Here is a 24,589-nt window from a genome sequence, read left to right as displayed (position 1 = left end):
AATGGCATTTCAGAAAGAGAAAACAAATAAATACATATATATTATTGGTATGTATGTATATGAAGAATAATGGGCTAAAACAGCCTAAATTTGATGAAAACAATAAGCTCACTAAACATAAAATAAAGGTGTCAGTGTTCTGTTGGTGTGAAAAGACACCATGACTATGGCAACTCTTATAAAGGAAAACATTAAATTTTATGGCTTACCGTTCCGAGGTTTAGACCATTATCATCATGGTGGAAAGCATGGTGGCATGCAGGCAGAGATGGTTCTAGAGACATAGCTACCAGATAGTTCTACATCCAGATAGGCAGAAAGCAGGAAGAAAGAGACACTGGACTTGGCTTGAGCATTTTGAAACCTCAAAGCTCACCTCCAGTGACATAATTCCTCCAACAAGGCCACACCTCCTAACAGTGCCACTACCTGGTGACCAGGCATTCAAATTTGTGAGCCTATAAGGGGATATTCTTATTCAAACCACCACATTAATACAAAAATAGAGGATATCTTGGCATTGACAGGGGAAAACACCTGCCCATGTACAGGGAACATTAATATAATTAATAGGTGAGTTTTCACATGAAAAATCAAAGTCAGAAGACAGTGTGACGATATGATCAAAGAGTTGAGAATATTTAACCACCAAGAATTTTATGCCTAGCAAAGCTATCCTTTAACCAATGAGTAAGGAAAGTGTGATCTCAGTCTCAAATAAACAAAGACTAGAAAATTTTGTTACTTGACCTTCCTTGCAGGAAATGCTGAAGGTTATCCTTCAGGCCAAAGGGAAATATTGACAAATGGCCACCGAAATCTACAATGGGGGCTGAGGGCACAGAAAATGGAAGGCATGTGGGCTAGAATAAAAGATCCCTTAAATATTTTCTTCTAATTTTTTCCATTAATTTCTTTTAAAATACTGTACTTTGTAAAGCAAAATTATGCTGAGTACACACACAGACACACACACACACACACACACACACACACACACACACACCACATGCACCCCCCACACCATATGTACCACACACAATAAAACAACATTCAAATTCCAAACATATTGCTAATATAGACAACACTCTCTGACTACAATGCAATAAAACTAGAAAAAAAAATAACAGCAAACAAGGTCTCCCCATTTGGGTACAAATATTGGAACTGTCTTTAACAGCTCAAGTTGAAAAGAAAGCCTCAGTGGAAATCAAATAGATATGAAAAATAATTATTAAAATGCTACATAGCAAGGCAGAGATCAGAGGCAAATGCATAGCCTCAAAACTTGTATTGCTGTTCAAGAAAGAGTTGGTTAACCCAAGCAATTAGAATTTTAAAAAAGGGAAGACTTAAGAAGACAGAAATGGAAATTAACAAAGCAGACTATTAAAGACAGAAGAGCTGAGGTACAGATCAGGAGCTTTTATGGGTAAAAATTAAAAACAGATGAATTGCCAACCACATTAAGAAGAAAAAAAAAGTAAGTTTAAATTTACAAGTGAAGAAGAGGACAAACCACAAACATGGGGGGATCTAGAGAACGATGTAGCACAAATCAAAGTGGACACCAGAAGGAATGGAGTGTTTTTTCTCAGGGCTATATAATTCAGCAAAAGGAAGGCTACCAGATGGAAGAATGAAGCACAGTCTACCTGTCCCACCACTAGTATATGGTGAAAGAGTAGGCGACCCCAGGGCTGCCTGTGACCTCATCAGCAGAGGGCTCTAGGTGGGCACTATGTGTACTCAGTGTCTTTATGATGAGCTGAGGTGCTGGTTTGCATTTCCATTAATAAGCAGGATGTTTAACTCTTTTTGCTGAATACACTTGTGAAATACACTCACCGGCTTCCTGTGTTCCTCACCATGGTGGTTTAGCACCGACCCTCCTTACCCCTGCCACAGGAAAACACAGTAGAGTGATTTTTAAAAGGATTCTGTGAAATAATACAAACTCATCTGTATGTCTCCAGCATCCCTCTCCAATATGTCTGTCCTGTGAAAGGGGTTGCTAGGCAACCAGGTAGAAAAATGGCTGAAGCCCTTGTAAAGGGAAGACATATTTATAATGTCAGAAAAACAAATGTGGCTTTCCTCACTTGAACCTCCTTTACAAAGTGCCAGGATTTGTGGCATAATCTATTTAGCCAGGATGATTGCAATTGATCTTGAGTTCTATGAGAACAATAGGCCATAATCTGGTCCAGTGAGGTTACAATGCAAGACACTGGGTACCAGAAGGGTGTGTCCCTGGCATCTTTTGCCTCTGAAAAGGGAGAAATGCTTAGTGGGTTTTGCTAGAGCAGCATCTCTCTCTGAGTCTACATAGTGCCAGAGTGCTTAGAAAGCCTTTCTCAGAACCCACTGCTAATGCCCGCTCTCCCTAAAGAATGCTGTTTTATCTCCCCTGGCATTTGTTACAGCCAACTGATTTTAGATGGAGTCTGCCTGCTTTGGTGGGTTTTGGCATGCGTGTTGTCTCTGGTGACCTGGGCTCAGATTGCTCCAAGGACCTCCAGCCTTCCTACCTGGTTCATGTGCCAGGGTCCGCTCATAGTGACAGGTGTTAGTGTTCAGCTGCTAATTTTCCCCATTAGAGACAATGTGGCCAGATCCGATGGTACAATCTGTTCATCTGAGGTTTGTCCTGGTTTTTCCTGTCTACAATGTATTGCTAACTTTATGGAAACAATAAAGAAAAAATAGACATGCAATCTGCCATTTGAATGGCTTTGCTTTACTGGGGAGGAAAATCCATAGCAGTCAATTTCTTGTTGTCTATTGCAAATTTATTAACAGCAAGTTGTAATTAGATATGTGGCTTTGCCTTAGAGGAGAAATGGTGCTTGGTGATCCTTAACATTGGTCTGATTGTGGTAAAATGACCCATTTTGTTTCGCCAGCTGTGACTTTGGAGGGAGGAGAATGACAGAAAAATTATACAACTCAACAGATGAACACATGTCCATCTCATATTCCCCATTTCTGATCATCCTGCACCCCAGAGTACTCTTTGGGTTTACAGGCTGTCATCTTGGGGAGCTGAGCACTACTAAGTTTAAGTAACTGGGATGACAGACAGGTCACCTGACTTCCTGTGTCCTGTCCACATTACCCATTAATATGAGAGGAACTGCTCCTGGTGTGCATTAGCCGAGAGGGACTCCTCAAGCTGGTGCTGGGCTGTAAATGTGTGCTTCAGTTAAGCGCCTGTGTTTGAAGCTGGCCGCACTGACACCACCTTTTGGACTTTTTAAAGCCTCCATTTCCTTACCTGTAAAACCAGGGACCTGTTCATTTACCCTGTGTGAAGACTAGACTCTCGGCACAATGCTTGCTCATAGCAAACTCTCAAGGAATGTTAGTTAATATTGTCATTGTTCAGAATCCAGAAATAGTATTAAAACTTCAGGAGTAAAAATAGACAGTTTACAGGGAAACCTTGGGTTTGGCTAAAAGGACCTGGAGCCACTGTCTGTCCTCATCAGCTTCTTCCCAACCAACGAGCAACATTCACAGTGACAGTGACAGGAATTGAGGCCCCAGGAGGAAAGGGTGTCCCCTTCTGTGGCCAGGACTCTGACACTAGAGTTTTGAAGCACTTTGATTTTCATTGAATCCTCTTCCTTCCTGTGATAGAAGAACTCTTAGATGTCAAGGGACAGGGGAGAGATAGAAGTAGAGATAGATAGATAGATAGATAGATAGATAGATAGATGATGGATGGAGAGATAGATGATAGAAAGATAGAGAGGTGGAGATATAGATGGAGACCGACTGAGAGAGAGATGGAGGCAGAGACACAAAAGAACAGAGGGAGACAGAGAGAGACACAGAAACACACACACACACACACACACACGAGGCCGAGAAAGACAAAGAATACCTCTGCTGGCCCCCGAGCTTTTACATTTTTATTTCTCATTGCCACCTACCTGTAGGACAATTTAGCCACTAAAGGTTTCTGATAGGACACCTCCCAGGATGACCCCATTCTAGTAAGGAGCTTCTAGGATAGAAAGCAATGAACGGGGTTTGGGGGGCATTTTAACTGGGAGAAGAGGGGTCTCCATGATCTCTTCATTACATCTTAAGCATGAAATTTCAGGGCTTGGGGGGGGGTGCTGATTCACTGTGCAGCTTGAAGCTGCCCATTGTGATCCAGAAGTTGAAATTCCTAAATCCAGCACCAGCCCTACAGCACTCATCCCTCCTCCCCTTCAGTCCCCAACCAGGAGTCAAGTCTTTACGGCCCTTGGCTCAGTGCTACCCTTTGCTCCACTCTGAGCATTTCTTGGCTGTGGGGCAGATGCAAAGCTTTGTCAGTAGAGGGCATTGGAAGGCCACTGCATGAGAAAAGGCCATTGGTCTCTAGTTTTCCCTTAATGCTGTTCCCTTTGGCTCCCTGTGACATTTGAACACTCTGGCACATACCAATAAGGCCCCTGCTGGGGGAGTGAGGGGAAGGGGAGGGGTGTTCTCAAGACACTCTGTCAGGCAGGCAGCCTCTCCTGCTTGCCAACCTTGGTGTGTGTGCTCTAAAGAGAACTTTCTGTTACCAAGAGCTACTGTCACGCCCTTCCCAATGGGATCTGAACCTCAGCTGGGGTGTGGATGGGTGCTTGGAACAATTGTTAGAGGTAGCAGCTGCTCCTGGCATCTACGAATTTTGTATTCCTTTGAGCTCTTGTTAATCTTGTGCATTTAATCTTATTCCATTAACATATCTCTGTTCAAAGTTCTGGTGTGGTTTCTGACTTTGGGAGTGGACCCAAGCCAATGGATTCAATAGGCTTTCAGAGTGGTTTCTGACCCTGGTAAGTCTGGGGAGTAGTGAATCTTGCAGCATGGTTAATCTCAGGGTAGCAAACAGCACTCTGCAGCAAGGCCATGCTTGTAGTGGTCCAGCTAGCTCCATGGCTGTCAAGCTGCCTTGCAATCCCAAAGTAAAGCTGTATCCTCCAAGACCAATTCCATCAGTGACAACAGAGGAAGTGAGACACTACTGGCTGACTGCTTCATGTTCTTCCATATTGTTTCTCAGCAAGGCAAGGCTTGTCCCTGCCTCAGTGATTTCATATAAAGCAGCTTAAATGTCTTACCACCAGAGAAAGCCACCAACACTCCAGGAAATCACAGCACACTGCAGCCCTGACTTGGCCAGCCTCCATCCTCTACTGTATCATCTTATTTCATGTATAGTTCATTTTTTTTTTTTTTGCAAGATGTTAATCTAACCAGGGAGTGATGCTTAGTGATGCTTATCTCCAGAATGCTTAGAAGTGACTGCACAGTTTACTGTCACAACATGTAATTACAAGGAACCCACATAAACAATTAAGTACTTCATCATGAGGAAATACAGAACATGATTTGAACCATACTTCTTTAAAGTTATGTGAGAGAGAGAGTGTGTGAGAGAGAGTGTGTGTGTGAGAGAGAGAGTGTGTGTGTGTGAGGGAGTGTGTGTGTGTGAGAGTGTGTGTGTGAGAGAGTGTGTGAGAGAGAGTGTGTGTGAGAGAGAGTGTGTGAGAGAGAGTGTGTGTGTGTGAGAGGGAGTGTGTGAGAGAGAGTGTGTGTGTGTGTGTGTGAGTGTGTGTGAGAGTGTGTGTGTGAGAGAGAGTGTGTGTGAGTGTGTGTGAGTGTGTGTGAGAGTGTGTGAGAGAGAGTGTGTGTGTGAGAGAGAGTGTGTGTGGGAGTGTGTGTGTGAGAGTGTGTGTGTGAGAGAGAGTGTGTGTGTGAGAGAGTGTGTGTGTGAGTGTGTGTGTGTGTGTGAGTGTGTGTGAGAGTGTGTGAGAGAGAGTGTGTGTGTGTGAGGGAGTGTGTGTGAGAGTGTGTGAGAGAGAGTGTGTGTGTGTGAGAGAGTGTGTGTGTGAGAGTGTGTGTGTGAGAGTGTGTGAGAGTGTGTGTGTGAGTGTGTGTGTGTGAGAGAGAGTGTGTGTGAGAGTGTGTGTGTGAGAGAGAGTGTGTGTGTGAGAGAGAGTGTGTGTGTGAGGGAGTGTGTGTGAGTGTGTGTATGTGAGTGTGTGTGTGAGGGAGTGTGTGTGACTGTGTGTGAGAGAGAGTTTGTGTGTGAGGGAGTGTGTGTGACTGTGTGTGAGAGAGAGTTTGTGTGTGAGGGAGTGTGTGTGAGTGTGTGTGTGAGTGTGTGTGTGAGGGAGTGTGTGTGAGAGAGTGTGAGAGTGTGTGTGTGTGAGAGAGTGTGTGAGTGTGTGTGTGAGTGTGTGTGAGAGTGTGTGTGTGAGAGAGAGTGTGTGTGAGTGTGTGTGAGTGTGTGTGAGAGTGTGTGTGTGAGAGAGTGTGTGAGGGAGTGTGTGTGTGAGGGAGTGTGTGTGTGAGGGAGTGTGTGTGAGAGAGTGTGTGTGTGAGAGTGTGTGTGTGTGTGTGTGTGTGACGGAGTGTGTGTGTGAGGGAGTGTGTGTGTGTTGAGAGAGAGAGAGAGAGAGCATGTCAGTGTGGGTGTGTGCATATGCATGATTGTGTGCACAGGAGGTCACAGTGTTCTCCCTCAATTGCTTCCCACCTTATTTTTGAGGTGATTCTTCCTCTCTAACTGCAGCTCATCAGTTAACACAGACTGGCTGCTCAGGGCCCTGCAGGGATCTGCCAGTCTCCACCCCTGGAGCGCTGAGGGCATAGACATGCTCCCCTGCCTGGCTTTCATGTAGGTATGGAAATCTGAACTCAGATCCTCACGCTTGAGTGGCAGACACTTTATTAAGACTAAGTCATCTCTTCAGTCACAGCGTCACCAATTCTTAAAGAATTGTGGAATTTAAAGATTTGTGTGGAGGACTGGGGCGATGCTGGGTGGTGCTTGCTGCCAAGCCTCATGACCCGAGTTTGATTCCTGAAACCTACGTGGTAGAAGAGAGACACTGACTCCTGTAGGCCATCTTCTGACCTCCACACAAGTGTTATAGCACACGCTCTTGTAAACACACACACACACATACACACATAAATGCACACAAACATATCACACACATATAAACACACAAGCACATATCAAATACATAAACACACATACGAATACACACATCACACACATTAACACACACATCACACACACACACTCCTAACTTTAATAGTTAAACAAAAACCATGTGCGGGAAGGAACAGGTCTTTGGTTCCCAGTCTATAAGAAGGACCATGTAGGAGAAAGGTCATTATCCAGCCCTGAGGCAAGGTCTAGTTCTCTGTCACACTGGACAGTAACAGCTGAATATGATGGTGTTGCTGAGTTCTTGTTGAAGGAGATTAAGGAACAGATAGATGCCAGCAAATGGCCACATTGGCTCAGACAGCAAGCCGTGCATCAACCTCCCCCTCTGTCACATCTATGGATAAGCATAACCCCAACTTTGCCTGCATATCGCATGCATGGCCAAACTTCCTGTGTCCTGTGCTCTTGTATGTAGTGTAAGCAGAATACAGTGGTACTAGAGAGAATGAGAAATGAGGTTCATATGTTTTAGAGAGAATGAGAAATGTCACTTTCAGCTTTTGTGAGTTGAAATGTTGCAGTAGCGGCCAAGGATTAATGAAGCTTGACGACCCTCTCTCACTCCACATCCTCACACATCCTCATCCCTCACTCTCAAGCCCTATCTTTTGTGGGGGGGGGGCACGGAGTGGGGGAGGCAGGTTTCAAGACTGGGTTTCTCTGTATTGATTTGGAGCCTGTCCTGGAACTAGCTCTGTAAACCAGGCTGGCCTCGAACTCACAGAGCTCCACCTGCCTCTACCTCCCGAGTGCTAGGATTAAAGGTGTGCACCACCAACACCCAGCTCAAGCCCTGTCTTTAGTGCAGACCTGGGTAACATTGGCTGCCATAAGCCTGAGATTCTGAGGTAATTTGAAGCTGAGTCATGCAGAGCTCAAAGCTAGAGGAAGTCAACTGTGTCACTTCCTGACTGTAAGTGATTAAGAATGGGCTCACTGTGAGCCATGCACACTGATGGAGTAGCTTTACATTTTAATGATTCTAGCCTAACATTGCAGATGACATTGCTTAAGGTCTAGGGTGAAGTAAATTACTAAGAACTAGGAACTGGATGTGACAGCTCATGCCACTCTCAATCCCAGCACTGAGGAGGTGGAGGTAGGAAGGTCAAAGCCCAAAGTCATCCTTGGCTACACAGGAGCTTGAGGCCAGCCTGGGCTACATGAGAACTTGTAAAGATAATAACAATTAGACTCAGTGCAACACAGAGGTGTTGTGGAATATTACTTTAACTGTGCAAAGGTGTGTTACATTTGTTTGTGCTGCATTTAAGGTTAGGATGTGTAACTGTTTCACCTTGCCTGCCGGAGGCACCTGATTGGTCTAATAAAAAGCTGAAAGGTCAATAGCTAGGCAGGAGAGGGATAGGTGGGGCTGGCAGGCAGAGAGGATACATAGGAGTAGAAATCCAAGCTAGAGAAGAGGAGGAGAGGAGAGGATAAGGAAGAGAAAGTAGGACAGGCCTGGGGCCAGATGCCAGGCAGCCACCAGCCACACACAAGAAACAATGAAGATAAGATACACAGAAGGAAAGTAATGTACAAAGCACTGAGGCAAAATGAAGATAAAGAGAAACAGATGAAAATAAGAGCTAAGCTAAGGCCAAGCACTCAAAACTAATAATAATTCTCCATGTCTTGATTTGGGAGCTGGTTGATGGCTCAAAAGAGAAAGTCTGGTACATACAGGCACATGTTCTTAGATCAACTGTGAGTTCCAGGCCAACACAGGCAACATAACAAGACCTAGTCTCAACTCCCCAGCAACTCTCCCCAGCAAAAAGTCCGAAGGAGGTTCACTCACCACACTGCTATAGGGTGGAGACTGGTTAGGCTTTGGAATGGGGGAAATCTTGTTTTTCATTCTAGTATTCCTGTATTGGGGAATATTTTTATATAGTGAAATGGAATCATGGAATACAAATAAATGTAAACATTTAAAAATAAGTTCTTAGTGTATAAAATGCAATCTAGGGCAATAAGCCATTTTGACTAGGATTGGAATGTGATAGTAAGGGGCCAGACAACAGGCACACGCCTAACTACTGAACTCCATTAATAGGCTCTACTAATTGCAATCAGAATGGCAGCTCCATGGCGTAGTTAACACTCTCCCAACAGTTTGATTGCGCTCAAATGTCTTACTTTATTGCTTTTATGAGTAAATAAGAAGGATCCCTTCAGAACACATTCTGAGGTATTTAACTGGTGTTAACCACAACCGGGGACCATATTTCATTTTTTATCTTCTTCCCTATGCCCCCTTCCCTGAGTCCTCCCCCTTTGTGACTACTGTATGGATCCTCTGCTCAGGACATGCCTCAAAATTCACAGCCCCCAGGAGACCCAGCTTAATGAAGCTGGCCTCAAGGAGAGACCCTCTCTTCACACCCTTGCTGAACATGTTCCCTGTGTTTGATAACATCATTTTGTTCCGTCATGAGGGTTGCTTGATAATTGATTCTTGGCATTTTTTTTGGCTTACAGGTTCACCTAATTCATCTCCCAAAGTAATAGACTCTTCATGAACAGAGAATGTTCATGAAGTGCGTAGACATTGAAGACAGAAATGTCTTAATGTAAAACCTGACTCTTCTACTTCTTCTGGATATTTTTCAGGGAGTAAATGGGTTTTGTTTTGTAGGGTTTTCTTTGCTTATTTCTGTGTGGTATTTGTTTGTCTTGTTTTTTGATTGTTATAAATTTTTGGAGAGAGAGAGTGTGAGCGAGAGTGATACAGCAGTAATATATAGTTGGGTGGGTTGCGAGATTGGGAGACATAGGAGGAATTGGACAGGGAAGACATGGTCAGAGGATAATGTACAAATGATTTTAAATAAACAATAACTAATAAAAACAACCCCATTAAAAAGCGAGGCATGGAAGTGAGCAGGCAGCGTCGCACTGTGTAGCCAAGGTTGGTGTCAAATTCAACGTCGTAAGTGCTAGGATTATAGAAAGGCACCACCATCCCAGCTGGAAAATTTTTGGAAACTGTATTTTCCTCCCTTCTGATTCTATAGGATTTGGGGGCTGGCAAGGCAACCTGTAAAGTGAAGCATTTGGCTGGAGCTTTGGGGACCAAGATTTCAGTATGACTCATATTGGTCTTCATGTTCTGTCTCCAAGCCACCACAGGAATGTATATAATGTTCTGACATCAGCTATGTCTACAGTGGGGATTAAGCCATTGTTTTTATAATTGTTGGATATTGTGACATTGTATATTGATTGTCAATTGACTGGGTATGAAGTCACGGTGGAGACAAATCTCTAGGCATGTCCTTGAGGGGTTATCTTGATCAAGTTAATTAAAGTATGAAGAGACCCTACCACCCCACTGCCGCCACCACCACCAAATGTGGGCAGTGTCATTCCCTAGGCTGGTGTCCTGGATAGAAAGGAGAACACACCAGAAAGCACCATTCTCTGCTTTCTGACTGAGGGTATAATGAAGCCACCATGATTTTCCTGCCACAACAGACTGTCCCTCAGACTGTGAGCTCCAATAAACTCTTCCCTCCTTCAGCCGCCCTTTTCAGGTGCTTTGTTGATGCAATAACATGAGTAACAGGCTGATGTGTTCAAGTATGTGGGGATATATGGGCTTCGTAAGTGTAAACTGGGGATTGTACTTTTCAAGTCAGTGTTCTTTCATTCATTATCACCCTGCTTACTGTGATAATTTACCTGGAGTCTGCTTTCCTCCAAGAGGGCTATTCTCTCTCTCTCTCTCTCTCTCTCTCTCTCTCTCTCTCTCTCTCTCATATAGTGCTACTTCAGGGGCCAAGTTGCATTTACTCCTGAAACATTTCTTACTTACAGTATATATGCATTTATATATGTGGTCACTTATTCATTAAAAATGTACAGAATAATGAGTCTAAAGAGAGATGGCTCAGTGGTCAAGAGTATGGGCTGCTCTTCCAGAGGACCCAGGTCCAATTCCGAGCACCCACAGCATGGTCCATAAATGCCTGTAACTAGTCCTGCGGCTTTTCTAGCCCCTGAGGCACTAACATACATGTGGTGCACAGAGATATAGAGATATGTTTACATCCGTAAACATAAAAACAAATAGATAGATAAAAGTTTAAGAACATATAGAATGTTGTATTAGCATGACAGATAGGCACAAAGAACGAAAAAGTGCCCATCAGGTGGATGAATTGGGGAAATTCACCATCTACAACAGTCCTGAGGCAGTAAAGGAAAGATGCTGTCAGGAGGTATAGGTTCTGGGTGGAGAACATGGCTAGAAATGGATTGGTAGGAAAGATAACCTATATATTATGCAAAGGAGTTGAGATTTAATCATGTTGGTAGTGTGGTGCTGCAAAGAAATCTGTGCAAGGACATAACAAGGTCAAATTGTATGTGGTGAGGAAACTGTAGGCACTGGATACCAGCTGGAGTGCAGAGGATGAAATGGAGGGAAGGAAGAAAACAAACAGAGGTTTCTGGAGAAGTATGGGGGAAGATGATGAATGGCTGATTTGGGATGTGAAAGAGGGACTCCGAAGTAGCATAGAGAGGACATGGTTCGTGATTGATGTGTTAGGTCTTTGTTATTGTCATAGCAAATTACCCTGAACTTCACGGCTTAAAACAATCCAAATTTATTATCTGTTCTGTAGCTTGGAAATTTAATGTGACTCCACTGGCCTAACACCAAGCATTCAGCAGGCAGGCTTTCTTTTCTAAAGGCCTGGGGTAGAATTTGCTTCCTCGCTTACTCAGGGTTTAGGTGTAATTCAGTCCCATGTGTGTATAGAACTGAGCAACAGTTGGGGTTCAGCCCCATGTTTCAGGGGCTGCCAGCAATCACGGCCTGCACAATGTATTATTAAAGGCAGCAGGGATGAGCTGTGTTCCTTCCACTCTGACTCTGTCTACCTCTTGTTTTGTATGCATGTTTTCATGTGTGTGAAGGTGTCTGTGTGTGTGCATGAGGACTTATTCGAGTGTGCATATAGAGTCCAGAGGTCAACCTCGTGTAGCTTTAGTGCTGTCCGTGATCATGGGGCTATGTTTATAGGAGTTCAACTTTAGGTTCAAACCTCAGGCATCGAGGCAGGCAAACTCCAAACTGTTTTCCTTCAGATCCATCTTCTTCTTATATTGCATTGAAGTGCCTATAAATTTTATCCAAAGGAGAGCTGGTTATTCTGCATCTTGGACTGCTGGCTCCCTAATTCATACATCAGCAATCCTCAGCACATAGGATGCACAAGGGGGAATAAAAAGGGCACTGTGTTTCTTTTCTCTGAGTAGATTTTCTGAAAACACCACAGTACAATCTGACTTGTACATCATTGATCTGAATTCAGTCATGTAGCCACATTCAGTGTCAAGATGCCCAGGAAACTGTAGTCTTTTTATGGTAGCAATGTCAGAATAAAAAATAAAAACTGTGCCACATGAAATGGGGGGAGAATAGACGGTGAGAGATGTGTTGCAATCACATTATTTGAAACACCTTCTTGTCTCTAGTTGTTCTTATAGCTTTCCATTCCTCTGTGCCTTGAAGCTGAGCAGTAGTCTGCTTTAGGAAGTAGTACTTAAGCAGAAACAAAGATTGGATATAGTGGGCTTAAAATGTACAGTCATGACTTGGGTATGTTCTTCTATTTTCTGAACTCAGTTTGCCCACCAGCCCTTATTTCCACTAATGGCAAGGAGTAAGGTCAGTTCACTTCTGGTGTGTGTGTGTGTGTGTGTGTGTGTGTGTGTGTGTGTGTGTGTGTCCTAGGAGGGAGGGAAGGTAGTGGATTTGCATGCACACTCATGTAGACATTAAAGAAAGATTATCTGGTGTTTTCCTCCACTGTCTTCCACCTTGTTTTCTGAGACAGGGTCTTCCACTGAACCTGAAGTTCACCATTTCAGCTAGGCTGACTGCTCAGTAAGCTCCCAGGATCTTCCTGACTCCACCCCCTCTCTTCAATGCTGGGGTTATAGGCATGTATAGCCAGGACTCACTTTTTTTTGTGGGTGGTAGGGGTTCAAACACAAGTCCTCTCGCTTGCACAGCAAGCACCTTTACCCACTGAGTCAACCCCACAGCCCCTGTTTCTCTCTCTGAGGACTTAGCAGATAAACTCAAGTCTCCATCTTTTCTCCTTTGCCGCTTTCTCTCCAGGGCATGGTCTAGTGAGCTGCTTACCTACGAACTTTCCTGTTCTCATGGACCTCCTGTAATCAGGCCTCTTCCTGGGACCCTCTTAGAAGCTGGGGCACTGTGCTGACGCTTTCAGCTTCTCCTCTGTCTACTGCAGAGGTTGGCATGTAGGAAACAGTTAAAATGTGACTGATGCAATCATGAGTCTGCTTTAGATGCGTCATATAATTAATTCAAATGGCACCATAATGATCTGAAAACCCTGCATAATTAAAAGTCTATTTCTCTACGCCCCCCCCTAGCATTATGCTTATAACTTTCTTACAGCACTCATAACCCTCTGCTCATGGATACAATGGGTTGTGTGTTTGTCGGGCTGGTCATTAGAATGTCTGCCTGCTCTTGAAGAATGTCCCTGCTCTTTGTGCCTCTCACTAGTGCTGAGGTGGGGAGAAAGTGCCCTACAATCTGGTAAGATGAGTGATCACAGGAGGAGGGGCTGGTCTATGTGGCTTTCCATAAGTGAATGATTCCCACCTGGGGAGGAGCAGAGCAGTCTCCCCCCCCCCCTTGCTGCTAAGAAGGGCGTCAACAAACAACAATTGATATTTTGCCCTTTACCGAATCTTAATTTACTTTAATGAAAAGCCTTGCTTTTGTTTTTCAGAAATCCCCCACCCACTTTGCTGCACCCAGAAGAATGGTGTGAGGAATTTAACCACTTCATTTCACAGTGAGTGTTTCTTCCTCTGTGAACCTAGCAGCAAGGTCTTGACCCATGAGTCCTGAAACCCAAGCTATGGAACATGCTCCGTCCTAGCTGGGCCAGCTAGTGCGTAGTAACCCAGGGATTGCCCTAGTTATGGGTTAAGGAGCTCCTGCAGAATCCAAAGAATAAGAGATTCCAGATGATTCAACTGTTATCGGTCCTCATTAGTGCATGTATCTGCAAACCTACTCTGTAAAAGATGCACATCTATAATGATGTCTTCTCTGGGAGCAGAGAGACACAAACAATTGCCGTTTTTACAGGTTTGGCAGCTGGGGCACTGGGCTGTGCTCTAGGATTTTTGACACAGGACTCATGTTTCATTTTCCAAGACGATGGAGGCAGAGTAGGATCTTTGGACTAAGGCATCAGGATGAGGCATCAAAATAAGGCATCAATACAAGGTATGGGCTAGAGGAAGGCCTTGTGGAATGGTGTGAGATCCCTGGTGGAAAGCAGGCCACCAGGCCAGACTTACTGAGACTAAAACAACAGAACCAACAGAGTTGTGCTAAGTTAGTGCTGAGATCATGGATTAGTGCCCAGTCCTGGGAGAGGGCCACACTGGTACCAAATGCATGGAAGATGTTCATTCAGTTCAAGGAGGCCCAGGTGAAGACTCAGTTATTACTAGAGTGGGAATTAATCACTAGAAGCCACCACCAGGTTCCAGATCTGGAATAGATGCCCCAGCACCTGGTGTTCCAATCAAGAGCTTCCGAGACTATGGGAGAAGAAAGTAAATGGTCAACTGTGCTGATAAATAGGAGAGGAAAACACACATTTTTTTTTCTCATTTATGCCTATGTGCAGTCTTATCTTCCAAAACCAAACAGGATCATCCTCCTTAATATCTGTTTAGATCTACAATCTTCACCCACAATCCCTAAATCCAAAAAGCTCCTGGAAATAGAAGTTATTTTGTGGTTGAGTCATCCGGCAGCAAAACTTGACCTTATGTGAACTGGTATGGGGGCAATGTGTGCCCTGAACTGATGAGGAGTTATTTATAGTCATTATCTTTCTTAGTGTGAATATTCATGTGTTTCAATGCAGATATATTCCTACTTGATGATACCGCCCTGTACCAGACCATTTTGCCTTGTTACATAATGTGTTGCAAATGTGCCAGTTTAGCTGTCTAAAATTTGATCAAATTTAGAATTCTAAACATGTTTGACCCCAAAGGAGTTGGTATGAGAGCATGAGTTTGTATTTCATTTCCATTTCAAATACATCAGAGCTCAGGGCCCCAAAAATTGTTTGTTCATCTAATCCCTCCTGGACCTGTACCCTATCCCTCAGGACAGAAGAACAGGGAGACAACTCAGAGAGCACTGCTGAGAGACATAGTGTTTGAAGGTGACTGTGAAGTTTTAGTGTCAAGGAGAAACTCAGAGAATGCTAACCAGAGAGGTAGTGTTGGATGGTGAGGTACAGGGCCAAGGCTGGAGGGCATATTCTTGCTCCTCAGCTCAGTTTCATTATTTTTGCCCTAACTGCAGAATGCATGGGGACTGCCACAAATCAGAGTGACTGGCTACTGATACTTGATAGGTGGACAGCACTCACATGGGAGCCAAGGAAGGACCACTTCTTGAAGGCTGGTAGCCATGGGAGGAGGGAGACAGAATTGAAGAGCCAAAGACACTCTAGTTGCTTGTGGCCACATTTCAGAGCATCCCACACTCAGAGGGAGATCTCTCTGCACCTAAAGAGTTTCCCTTTTGTTCCATTGCTTTCCAGATAACCTTGATCAGCCTTCTCTGAAGCTGGCCTAGAGAATTCCATTACATATTCACAGATACACCTTCCCATCCCATCATGCAGCAAAGATGTGATTTGACTCACAAGTTCCCCTTAACTGTGTTTTTCTCAAGAGTATGGTTGGTTTCTTTAACCAACACAGTACAGCTTCTGTGGATTTAATATGGTTCACAGCTGATGGCAAGTGAAACTTGTAGGGTCATGCTTGCTGTAGAGTATCTCCTTTGTTTCCTTCAGACAAAACCCATGAGATGTCAGTTCCAATCTGATTATGTTTTCCAATTTTGATATTTCAGACGTACTCATCCCAAGTTACCTCAGACCTTGAAAACTCTGGAACACTGGGAAGACTGGGGAGGGATGGGAAGAGGGATGGGAGCATGGAAGACACAGAAATCAATGCCTTTGAGAATACATGTATCAGGAGCAAAGAAAAAAAAGTAGATCTTAATGAAAACACAGACAGGAGAACCCTGCAGGGTCTAATGAGCCAGGGAGGCAAAGGGAAACTAGGTGATTATGTGATTTATCATTGATTTGAGATATGGAAATGTGTCACCCCCCACATACACATACACCCCTTCCTCTTTCTGCTTCTATCTTTGGTTACTGAGGATTAAACCTAAGACCTCAGCTATGCTAGGAAAGTTCTCTACCCCTGAGCTATAGCAGTCATTATGTTGCCCAGGCTGGCTGGAACTCACTGGAACTGAAACCTGGGCAGAGCTTGAATTGTGATTCTCCTGTCTCCACTTCCCAAGTAGCTGGCATTATAGGCCGGTGCCACCTGGCCCAGCAATCACCTCTTTCTTTAATGTATTGTCTTATTTTGTCATTAGTGAAAATACTACATGTGGTCCCAATTTTTTTTCTTGATCACACACCTCCAATGCTATTTTCTCCATAGCATCTTAGATTCTTAAACTGCACTAGTTTTTAGTAAGAGATATGAACATTGAAAACTGGTCATTACATTTCACATCTTGGGGTAGCATGACTGTTATCTTTGATTGTCAACTTTACACAACCTGGAGTCATCTGGGAAGATAGTCTCAATGAGGGATTGTGGACATTTGATTGGCCTGTGGGGGATTGCCTGAATTAAGTTAATCAACATGGGAAGACTCAGCCCACCGTGTGCAGTACCATTTCCTAGGCAAGGAGTCCTGAACTGTGTTAGAGTGGAGAAATCAAAGTAAGCACAAGTGAGCAAGCAAGTGAGCACACATGTTTCCATCTTCTCTCTGCTCTTGGTTGTGGATAGGATGTTACTACCCCATTTATGCCCTTGCTGCCATGAATCTCCCACAGTAATGGACTATCTCCTGGAATTGTTAGTTAAAATAACTCCTCCTCTCCTATACTGCTTAGCAGCAGAAATAAAACAGGTAAACCCATCTACTATTTCCAAATACTGCCTCTCTACAGGGTTTCACCTATTCAGACTTGGTATATAGCTAGTGTTGGCCTTGAATCTCTGACATTCCGCCTCCATATATTGAGTGCTGGGATTACAGGCATATGCTACCATGCCTGGTTTATTTATATAAGTGCAGGACATGCCAGGCAAGTACACTCACCAACCGCACCACATCCCTAGTCCCACTCCTTGATTTTGTACATCTTGTAGCCTGCCATTACTCAGCTACCAAAAATACTATGAACAAACATGATTTCATTAGGCTTATTCAAATAGGCAGTTAACTGTAAACAATGACACACTTTGCATTTGAAATGTCTATTTAGAGAGCTTTGGTTTGCTTTTATGCTTACTGTTTTGTACTGAAAAAATGAATGGGGAATTCATACCTTCCAACTATACGCTCTTCATCTTTGGAGGTACTAGTTGGGAAAGACAACATCTGAGAGTTTTAGTGAAATTGTTTTAAAGCAGAATTATGTAGATAATAGATTCAGTTCTCTTTATAGAACAAGCCACAGGGTACTGTGTAGAAGTAAATTGCCTAGATTCTCTCTAAAAATAAATAAGACTAGAAATATCTTCTTTAAAAATGTTTTTTTTTGTTTTGTTTTGTTTTATTATGTGTGTATGCTTTGTGCACATGGGTGTAGGTGCCTATGGAGACCAGAAAAGGGCATCAGATCCCCTGGAGCTAGAGTTACATACAGGCAGTTGTGAGCTGCCAGGTGTGGATGCTGGTAGCTAAACTCTGGTCCTCTGCAAGAGCTGTATGCATTCCTATCCTCTGATCCATCTCTGTTGCATGACTGGAAATATCTCTTTATTTTTGTTGTTGTTGTTGTATTCTGAGACAGATTTCTCTGTGTAGCCCTGGCTATCCTGGAACTCACTCATTAAACCAGGCTAGATTTGAACTCAGATCTGCTTGCCTCTGCCTTCTTAGTGCTGGGGTTAAAGGACTGTGCTACCACTGCCTGGCTTAACTCCCTACCTCTTCTCTCCCTCACCTAGATTTATTTATTTGTGTATTTATGTATGTGGATGTTTTGTCTTCACATCAGAAGAGGGAATCGGATCCCAAAAGACTATAGAAGTTACAGGTCCTTGGAATTGAACTTGGGACCTCTGGAAGAGCAGCATTCCTCTTAACCACTGAGCCACAGCTTTAACACCTTTTGAAACCCTATTGCCATGTGACCTCGACAGCAAAGGGGGTTCATCACTGAGGATCTTAATGTGTTAGTTACTTTTCTCATTGCTGTCACAAAATACCTGCCAGAAGCAACTTAAAGGAGGAAAAGTTTATTTGGGCTCACTGTTTCAGGGGGTCTCGCCCATCATGGATGCAAACATCTGGGGGAGAGCTCCATATGTGGTGGGAACTTACAGACATTTCTCATTACATGGTTCTCATCAAAAAGCAGAGAATGCTCAGCCAGAGGCAGGGCTGGCTAAAATCCTTGAGGTCCACACACCTGTGACCCAACCCCTCCTGCCAGGCTCCACCTTCAAAAAGCTCTACAGCCCTCCCCACAAAGTGCCACTGGTAGCAGACAAGGCATTCAGAACACAGGAGTCTGTGGGACACACTTCACATGCAAACCATAGGAGTTGCTGGCACTGCTCACAGGACCAGGAAGACAGCCACTGATGGCCTGGGCACCTGGCTGCTGCCTATGGAAGTAGACAGGCAGGAATGCTGAAATACGCGTTAGTGTTTTTCAGGTTTGTTTCCAGCCTCCTTATTTGGAGACAGTGGAGGAAAAAAAAAAAAAACCAACAACAACAACAACAAAAACTTTTTTGAGGCCTAAAAGCCTAAAATCCCATTAGCAAACTTGTCTTTGAGTTTAAAAGAGAAAGAAGGTAGCCGCCATCATCCCGAATGGTTCTGAATCTTGGTTGTTAAGTGATAATTGACTCATTCATGTGAGTTAGTTACACATTTGTCAAAGCATGCCTCCTGACAGCTTAGTCATGATAAATTAAACACGGTACTCACAGAAATTCTGCACTGCTCTTTATCCATATGCTGGGACCCAGCCTGGGTTTTATTTTTGTCACCGATATAATATGTGGCTGGCTTTGCAGCGATTTCATTATCAGCCCTTTCCCCTATGGCTAAAGCTATTTGCATAACAAGTCTATCTGGTTCAAGTACCTGCCAGACTTCTACTATGTTAAGGGGCTCCCTACAGAAATAGCCTTTTGATAAGATAACAATAATTTTCATCTGCTAATTTCACCTTGGTCCCCAGGGATGCCTCCTTCCCTTGTAAATTCAACCTAATTTCAGGCCTTTGGTCTAGGTAGTAAAAACACTTTCCTAACCGAAAGGTCTTTGTGAGCCATACTCTTACATTTTGCCTCTCAAACTTGTGAGGTTTTTATTAGGAGTTAGTTTCAGGACCTCAATGGCTCTGAGCTGATTAGTGAGACAATAAAGATGGATTTGCTTGTCCCTTAAGGGCAAATTCACCAAGAGCATCCTGGCTGCTCAGCCCAGTGCTGCTGCTATGTGATCTCTCCTGTACTGCCCTTGGGGATGGCTGCTCTGGCAGCCCAGGGAAGAAAACCATTGTCTCTTCCTCACTGGCTCCAAGATTGTAAGACTGACACTCACCTGACAAATGTCTTTAATGTAAACGTCATGTGACTTTCAGAAATGAAGCTCTAAAGATCCAGGGAAACTGGGGGTTCCTTGGTTTCATGTAAAATGCCAAAGGATGGTTGAGCAAAAGGGGGGTTGGACTTCCTGGTGACAAAAGGGGGACTCAGCAGGGTGTATCTGTCCACAGTCTCCTTAACCTCTCTTTCCAGGTGTAGTGCAGGACACCTATAACCTGAGGGTTTTTAATAGGGAAACTCAGAAGGGTCCTCCTCAACATCTAGACAGTTCCTATGTTTGGGGGAGTATTTCCGGTCCCCTAGTGAATGGCTAATATGAAAGGCTGTCTCTCTTCTTAACTGAGTACCACCCCTGAGCCCTGCCAGCCAGCCACAAAATATTGGGGCATTTTTCCAGTCACCTCACAAGTTTGAGAGGCAAAATGTAAGAGTATGGCTCACAAAGACCTTTCAGTTAGGAAAGTGTTTTTACTACCTAGACCAAAAGCCTAAAATTAGATAGAATTTACAGGGGAAGGAGGCATCCCTGGGGACCAAGGTGATGCTCAGATAGAAGCAGCTGCCCCAAATATTATTAGAATGTTGTCACTGACCTGGGAAAGGGTGTTTTAAAGACTGTCCCGGATTTACAGCCCTTGCTTCCCCCTAAGTCTGTCTGTTGGCTGGTGGTTCCCTCCACTTTCACTGAGTTTTTCTCAAGCTAACAGTTCTCAGAGCTTCTTGTTCTCCACTCTGCTTCAAACTCCTTAATCCTACCTGGCTTTATAGCATCAACAGACTACACACACTGTGTCCCAAGAATTCTCAGGCTTTTACATCTTGTTAGAATTCCAGGAACCCTACAAATAGTCAATTCCTCCAGGAACAGAGTGAGTTCATTGTAACCTTTATTTACATTATTTCACACGTTGGTAATCTTAATTAAAATGAGCAGTAGTATCTCCAGTGACACACTCTCCATTCTGGATTTATTTAGCCAATGATTAGCAATTGTGGCTTCTTGAATTAATTAGCATCTCGAGCTATAGGGAATTAATGGATTAGTAAAAACTCATGGAAAAGGTTGGAATACTCTAAATTAAAACCTAATAACTCTCCCTTGCCCACTTCATGTGTATTGATCTGTAGACTTATAAATGAAATGACTCTTCCCTGATTTTGAAAAATTGGGATTTTCGTCCCAGTCATGACAAGAATTAAGTTATGAGTTTCAAGATTATACTTCTAAGAGGTATCTAATTTACATTACATGATGGGTATTGTAAATTTCTGGAAGTTTTGCATCAATATTGCTGTGACTATAACATATGGCTACAACTTATTGCAAAGGAAGATAGAAATGGTCACTAGGTTGGGCAGCAATGGGCCCAGATGGTGAACACTGTCCCTAAATAAAGGGAAGAGCACATAAAGACAGCTATTTGTAACAAGCCACTGGGTAGGGAGGGTGCATGATCCAGAGAACCAGACCACAGCCAATGAATGTTAAGACTCAGTGTTCTTACTAATAGCCCTTAAGAATCTGGAAGGAAAATGGATGGGATCCACCAGGCTTGTTGTAACAGAAGAGGGTCTGGAGTTGAGGAGGGGTTGTTGTCATAATCCCACCCAGGCTGGTCTGGAAGAGATGGAAAATAATGGACCACTGGTAGGGATAGGGGAGTGGCTGTGTGGATGTCCCTCCTGGGGTCCTTCCCAATAGCTATGGCATGTGTCCACATAGCAGCCAGCTGCCTCCTTTCTCCTCTGCTCCTTGGCTGGGGCTGTTCCCAAGGCCCCATTCCACAGTGGGGCTTCCACAGGCTGGGGGAGGAGAGTCAGAAGGAGAGCTGGCTCTGGGTCAGTTAGAACTGTAATTAGAAAAGGAAATGTAGGCCCACGTGACCAATCCTACATCTTTCTAGCCTGCTGGTGACTTTTAGATGGGATAAAAATAGCTGACATAGACCTTTTGGCTGGAAGAAAGGGCTGTGTGTATGTGGCTTTTGTGGATTTATACTTTACAATACAATCAGTTGCCAGGCCTTCTGTTCTATGTTATGTTTTCTGTTGCCTTCTTGGTATTTGAATTCAGAATTTCCATAGATTATCAAATGTATGACACTTAGCTGCCATACTGGGTTAATGAGTGAGGAGAATCTTAGTTGGATTTTTTTGTTATTGTTGCTATTGAGACAAGCCTTGTTACATAGCACAGGCTGCCTGGAGATCATGTTCCTCCTGCCTCAGTCTCCTAGATTCTAGGATTGCTGATGTATGCCATTATGACCAGTATGATTTGATTTGTGATTGAAAGGGTATTTATTGAATTAAAAAATAATCTTGTTTAAAATAGGTATTTTAATGAAATAGCAGGAATTCTACCTTTAAGAAAGCATGGACACTTAAATCACCAGAGGTGAACAGCGCTCCCAAGACTGGTATTTATGCTCAGGCTGTAGGTTGAATGTTGTCTCTCAAAATCCACATGGTTGACCCCTCAGTATCTCAGATGTGACTTTATACGGAAACAAGCTTTTACAGATGAAATTAGCTAAGATGAAGGCATACTGAAGCAGGGTGGGTCCTAACCCATTGTAGTAAGTAGGCGTCTATATAAAATAGAGAAATTTAGGTGTCATGTTGGGGTACTCTAGAATAACAGGACTTCTATGTCTTGATCAGTGTTCTATTGCTGTGAAGAGACACCACGCCCACAGCAACTCTTCTAAAAGAAAGTATTTAATTGTGACTGACTTACATTTTCAGAGACTTAGTCCATTGTCGTCATGGCAATGAGCACAATGGCATGCAGGCAGACAAGATGCTGGAGAATTCTACATCACATCTGCAGGCAGCAGGAAGAGAGAGAGAGAGACTCTGGGTTTGTCATGTGTTTCTGAAAACCCACCCCCAGTGACAGAGTTCCTCGACAAGGCCACACCTCTTAATCCTTTCAAATAGTGACACTTCCTGGTAACCAAGCATTCAAATTCTATATGGGCCCTTCCTATCCAAACCACCACAGGAGTAGACACAGAGACAACAACACATGGACTCAGGCTGTCTCACACTGAAGGGCTATCAGAAGCTAGGATAGAGGCCCATGAGGCAATAAATGCCTGCTGTTAAAGTCACCCAGTTTGTGATACTTCTTATAGCAGCCCCAGGCAATTAATATACCATATGACTACATAGTTATAGAACCATAAGTGATTCGATATTCCAAGCAAGGATAGCTGTGTCCACCCACCTGCCATAAGGAGTGAATGTTAACGGTTAGCCCTGTGCCACATAGCTATAGTGAATCTTCCTCCTTCTTCCCTCATTTCTTTTCTTCTTTTCTTTTCTTTTTTGTTTAAATATATATCTATTATTAAAGCTTATGCTACTCTGTCCCAAGTGAAAGCAGGGAATTTATATAACTGTCAATGAACGCGATAGAGAGCTGGGCATTAAGATGCATGGGTCACAAAAATCACTCTAAGGGGAACACATTTTCACAGGCAGATATGGCAAGCTGACATCACCTGTACCTGGTACTGACCAAGAGATCACCTTCAAGCTGTGTTGAGAAGGATCTTATAAATCACCATGCTCCCTAACAATTCAGGCATGGAGCAATGTCACTTAGTGATTGCTGCTATGAGCTTATTGTTGCTCAGTCTTTGTGGTCATAAAGTTTATATTTCTTTTTTTTGTTTTGTTTTGTTTTCTTTTTTTGAGACAGAATTTCTCTGTGTAATAGCCCTGGCTGTCCTGGAACTCTCTTTGTAGACTATACTTGGCTTGAACTCACAGAGATTCGCCTGTTTCTGCCTCCTGAGTGCTGGGATTAAAGGCATGCACCACCACATCTGGGCTGCATTTCTTTTTAATTATGATCACATTTTCTGCTATTTAAAAATCCTTCATGGCAAAACAAACAAACAAAAAACATAGCAAACTTAATTTAGCCAAAGAAAACCAATTTGCTTACATTTAGTAAATCCTAAAAGATGTATGAGGACTAGAATAGAAATTGTTAGATAAGTTTGAAGAGGTACAAATAATAATTTTTTTTCATAAGCTTTCCTCCCATGGTGCCAAAGATTGAACCCATGCTCACACACTGCAACTGCTCTAACCACTGAGCAATACCCCAGGCCCTATAATAAACTTCACTTACCGATGGCTGTCAGGTACTATGTGTCTGGCCAGGTAGAATGCACATTGCCTGTGTGATTTCACTGAATCCTAACTGCCGTTAAACATGTGGGTGACTGAGTACTCACAAGGGAAGCCGAGCTTCTTGGCTAAGTAAGTGATGGGCTGTAGGCCTCACAGCTGCACCTGAACGGTGAGGAGATGCAAACCCAGGCCTCTGTAGTGTTCCAGGGGATTAAGATGCTAGAGTGTGCATATGTGTCTAACATTAACCCTTTAAAAGTGTGCTGTGTGTGTGCCTGTGGACATGTTCATGCTGTAAATGTGTGTCAGCTGGTTTCTTCTTTTGCTCTCCATCATGCCCAAACTGATACACGTCCTTGACAACTGAGCCATCGTCATCACCTGTCACCCAGCTCAGATTGTCAAGTGTGGAGCCATTCTATCAAATGCTAAAGGAAGAAATGCCAACTTATCATTGACAATGTAAAAAAGAGATGCTTCATCATTGAGTTTTAAGGCAAACTACCTGAAAACGGTTTTCTCTCTCACAACAAAACAAAAACCAACCAACGAAACAACAGAACAAAACCTTTCTTTTCTGGAAGAACACCTTCCTAAGAGAAAAGAAGCTGACGAGATGGGGCTGGGGGACCTGGGGGACGATGATCCAAATCAGAAGGGATGGCACCATTATAAGAGAGTAGCAGATGAGGGTGACACTCATATGTCTGAGGGTGGTCTGTG

General features: G+C 43.5%; 1 protein-coding gene across 1 annotated transcript in view; it reads left to right on the top strand.

Moving 5' to 3' along the window:
• LOC127221877 (myosin-IIIb) overlaps nt 1–24,589 on the top strand; it is a 196,267-nt gene that overhangs the window by 67,785 nt on the left and 103,893 nt on the right. The window contains exon 6 of the mRNA XM_051183842.1: nt 13,798–13,863. Within this exon, the coding sequence (XP_051039799.1) occupies nt 13,798–13,863 (66 nt within the window). The remainder of the gene's footprint in view (nt 1–13,797; nt 13,864–24,589) is intronic.

Source organism: Phodopus roborovskii, unplaced genomic scaffold (genome assembly GCF_943737965.1).
Source record: "Phodopus roborovskii unplaced genomic scaffold, PHOROB, whole genome shotgun sequence".
Lineage (NCBI taxonomy): Eukaryota > Metazoa > Chordata > Mammalia > Rodentia > Cricetidae > Phodopus > Phodopus roborovskii.
This window is presented reverse-complemented; position numbering and strand designations above follow the sequence as displayed.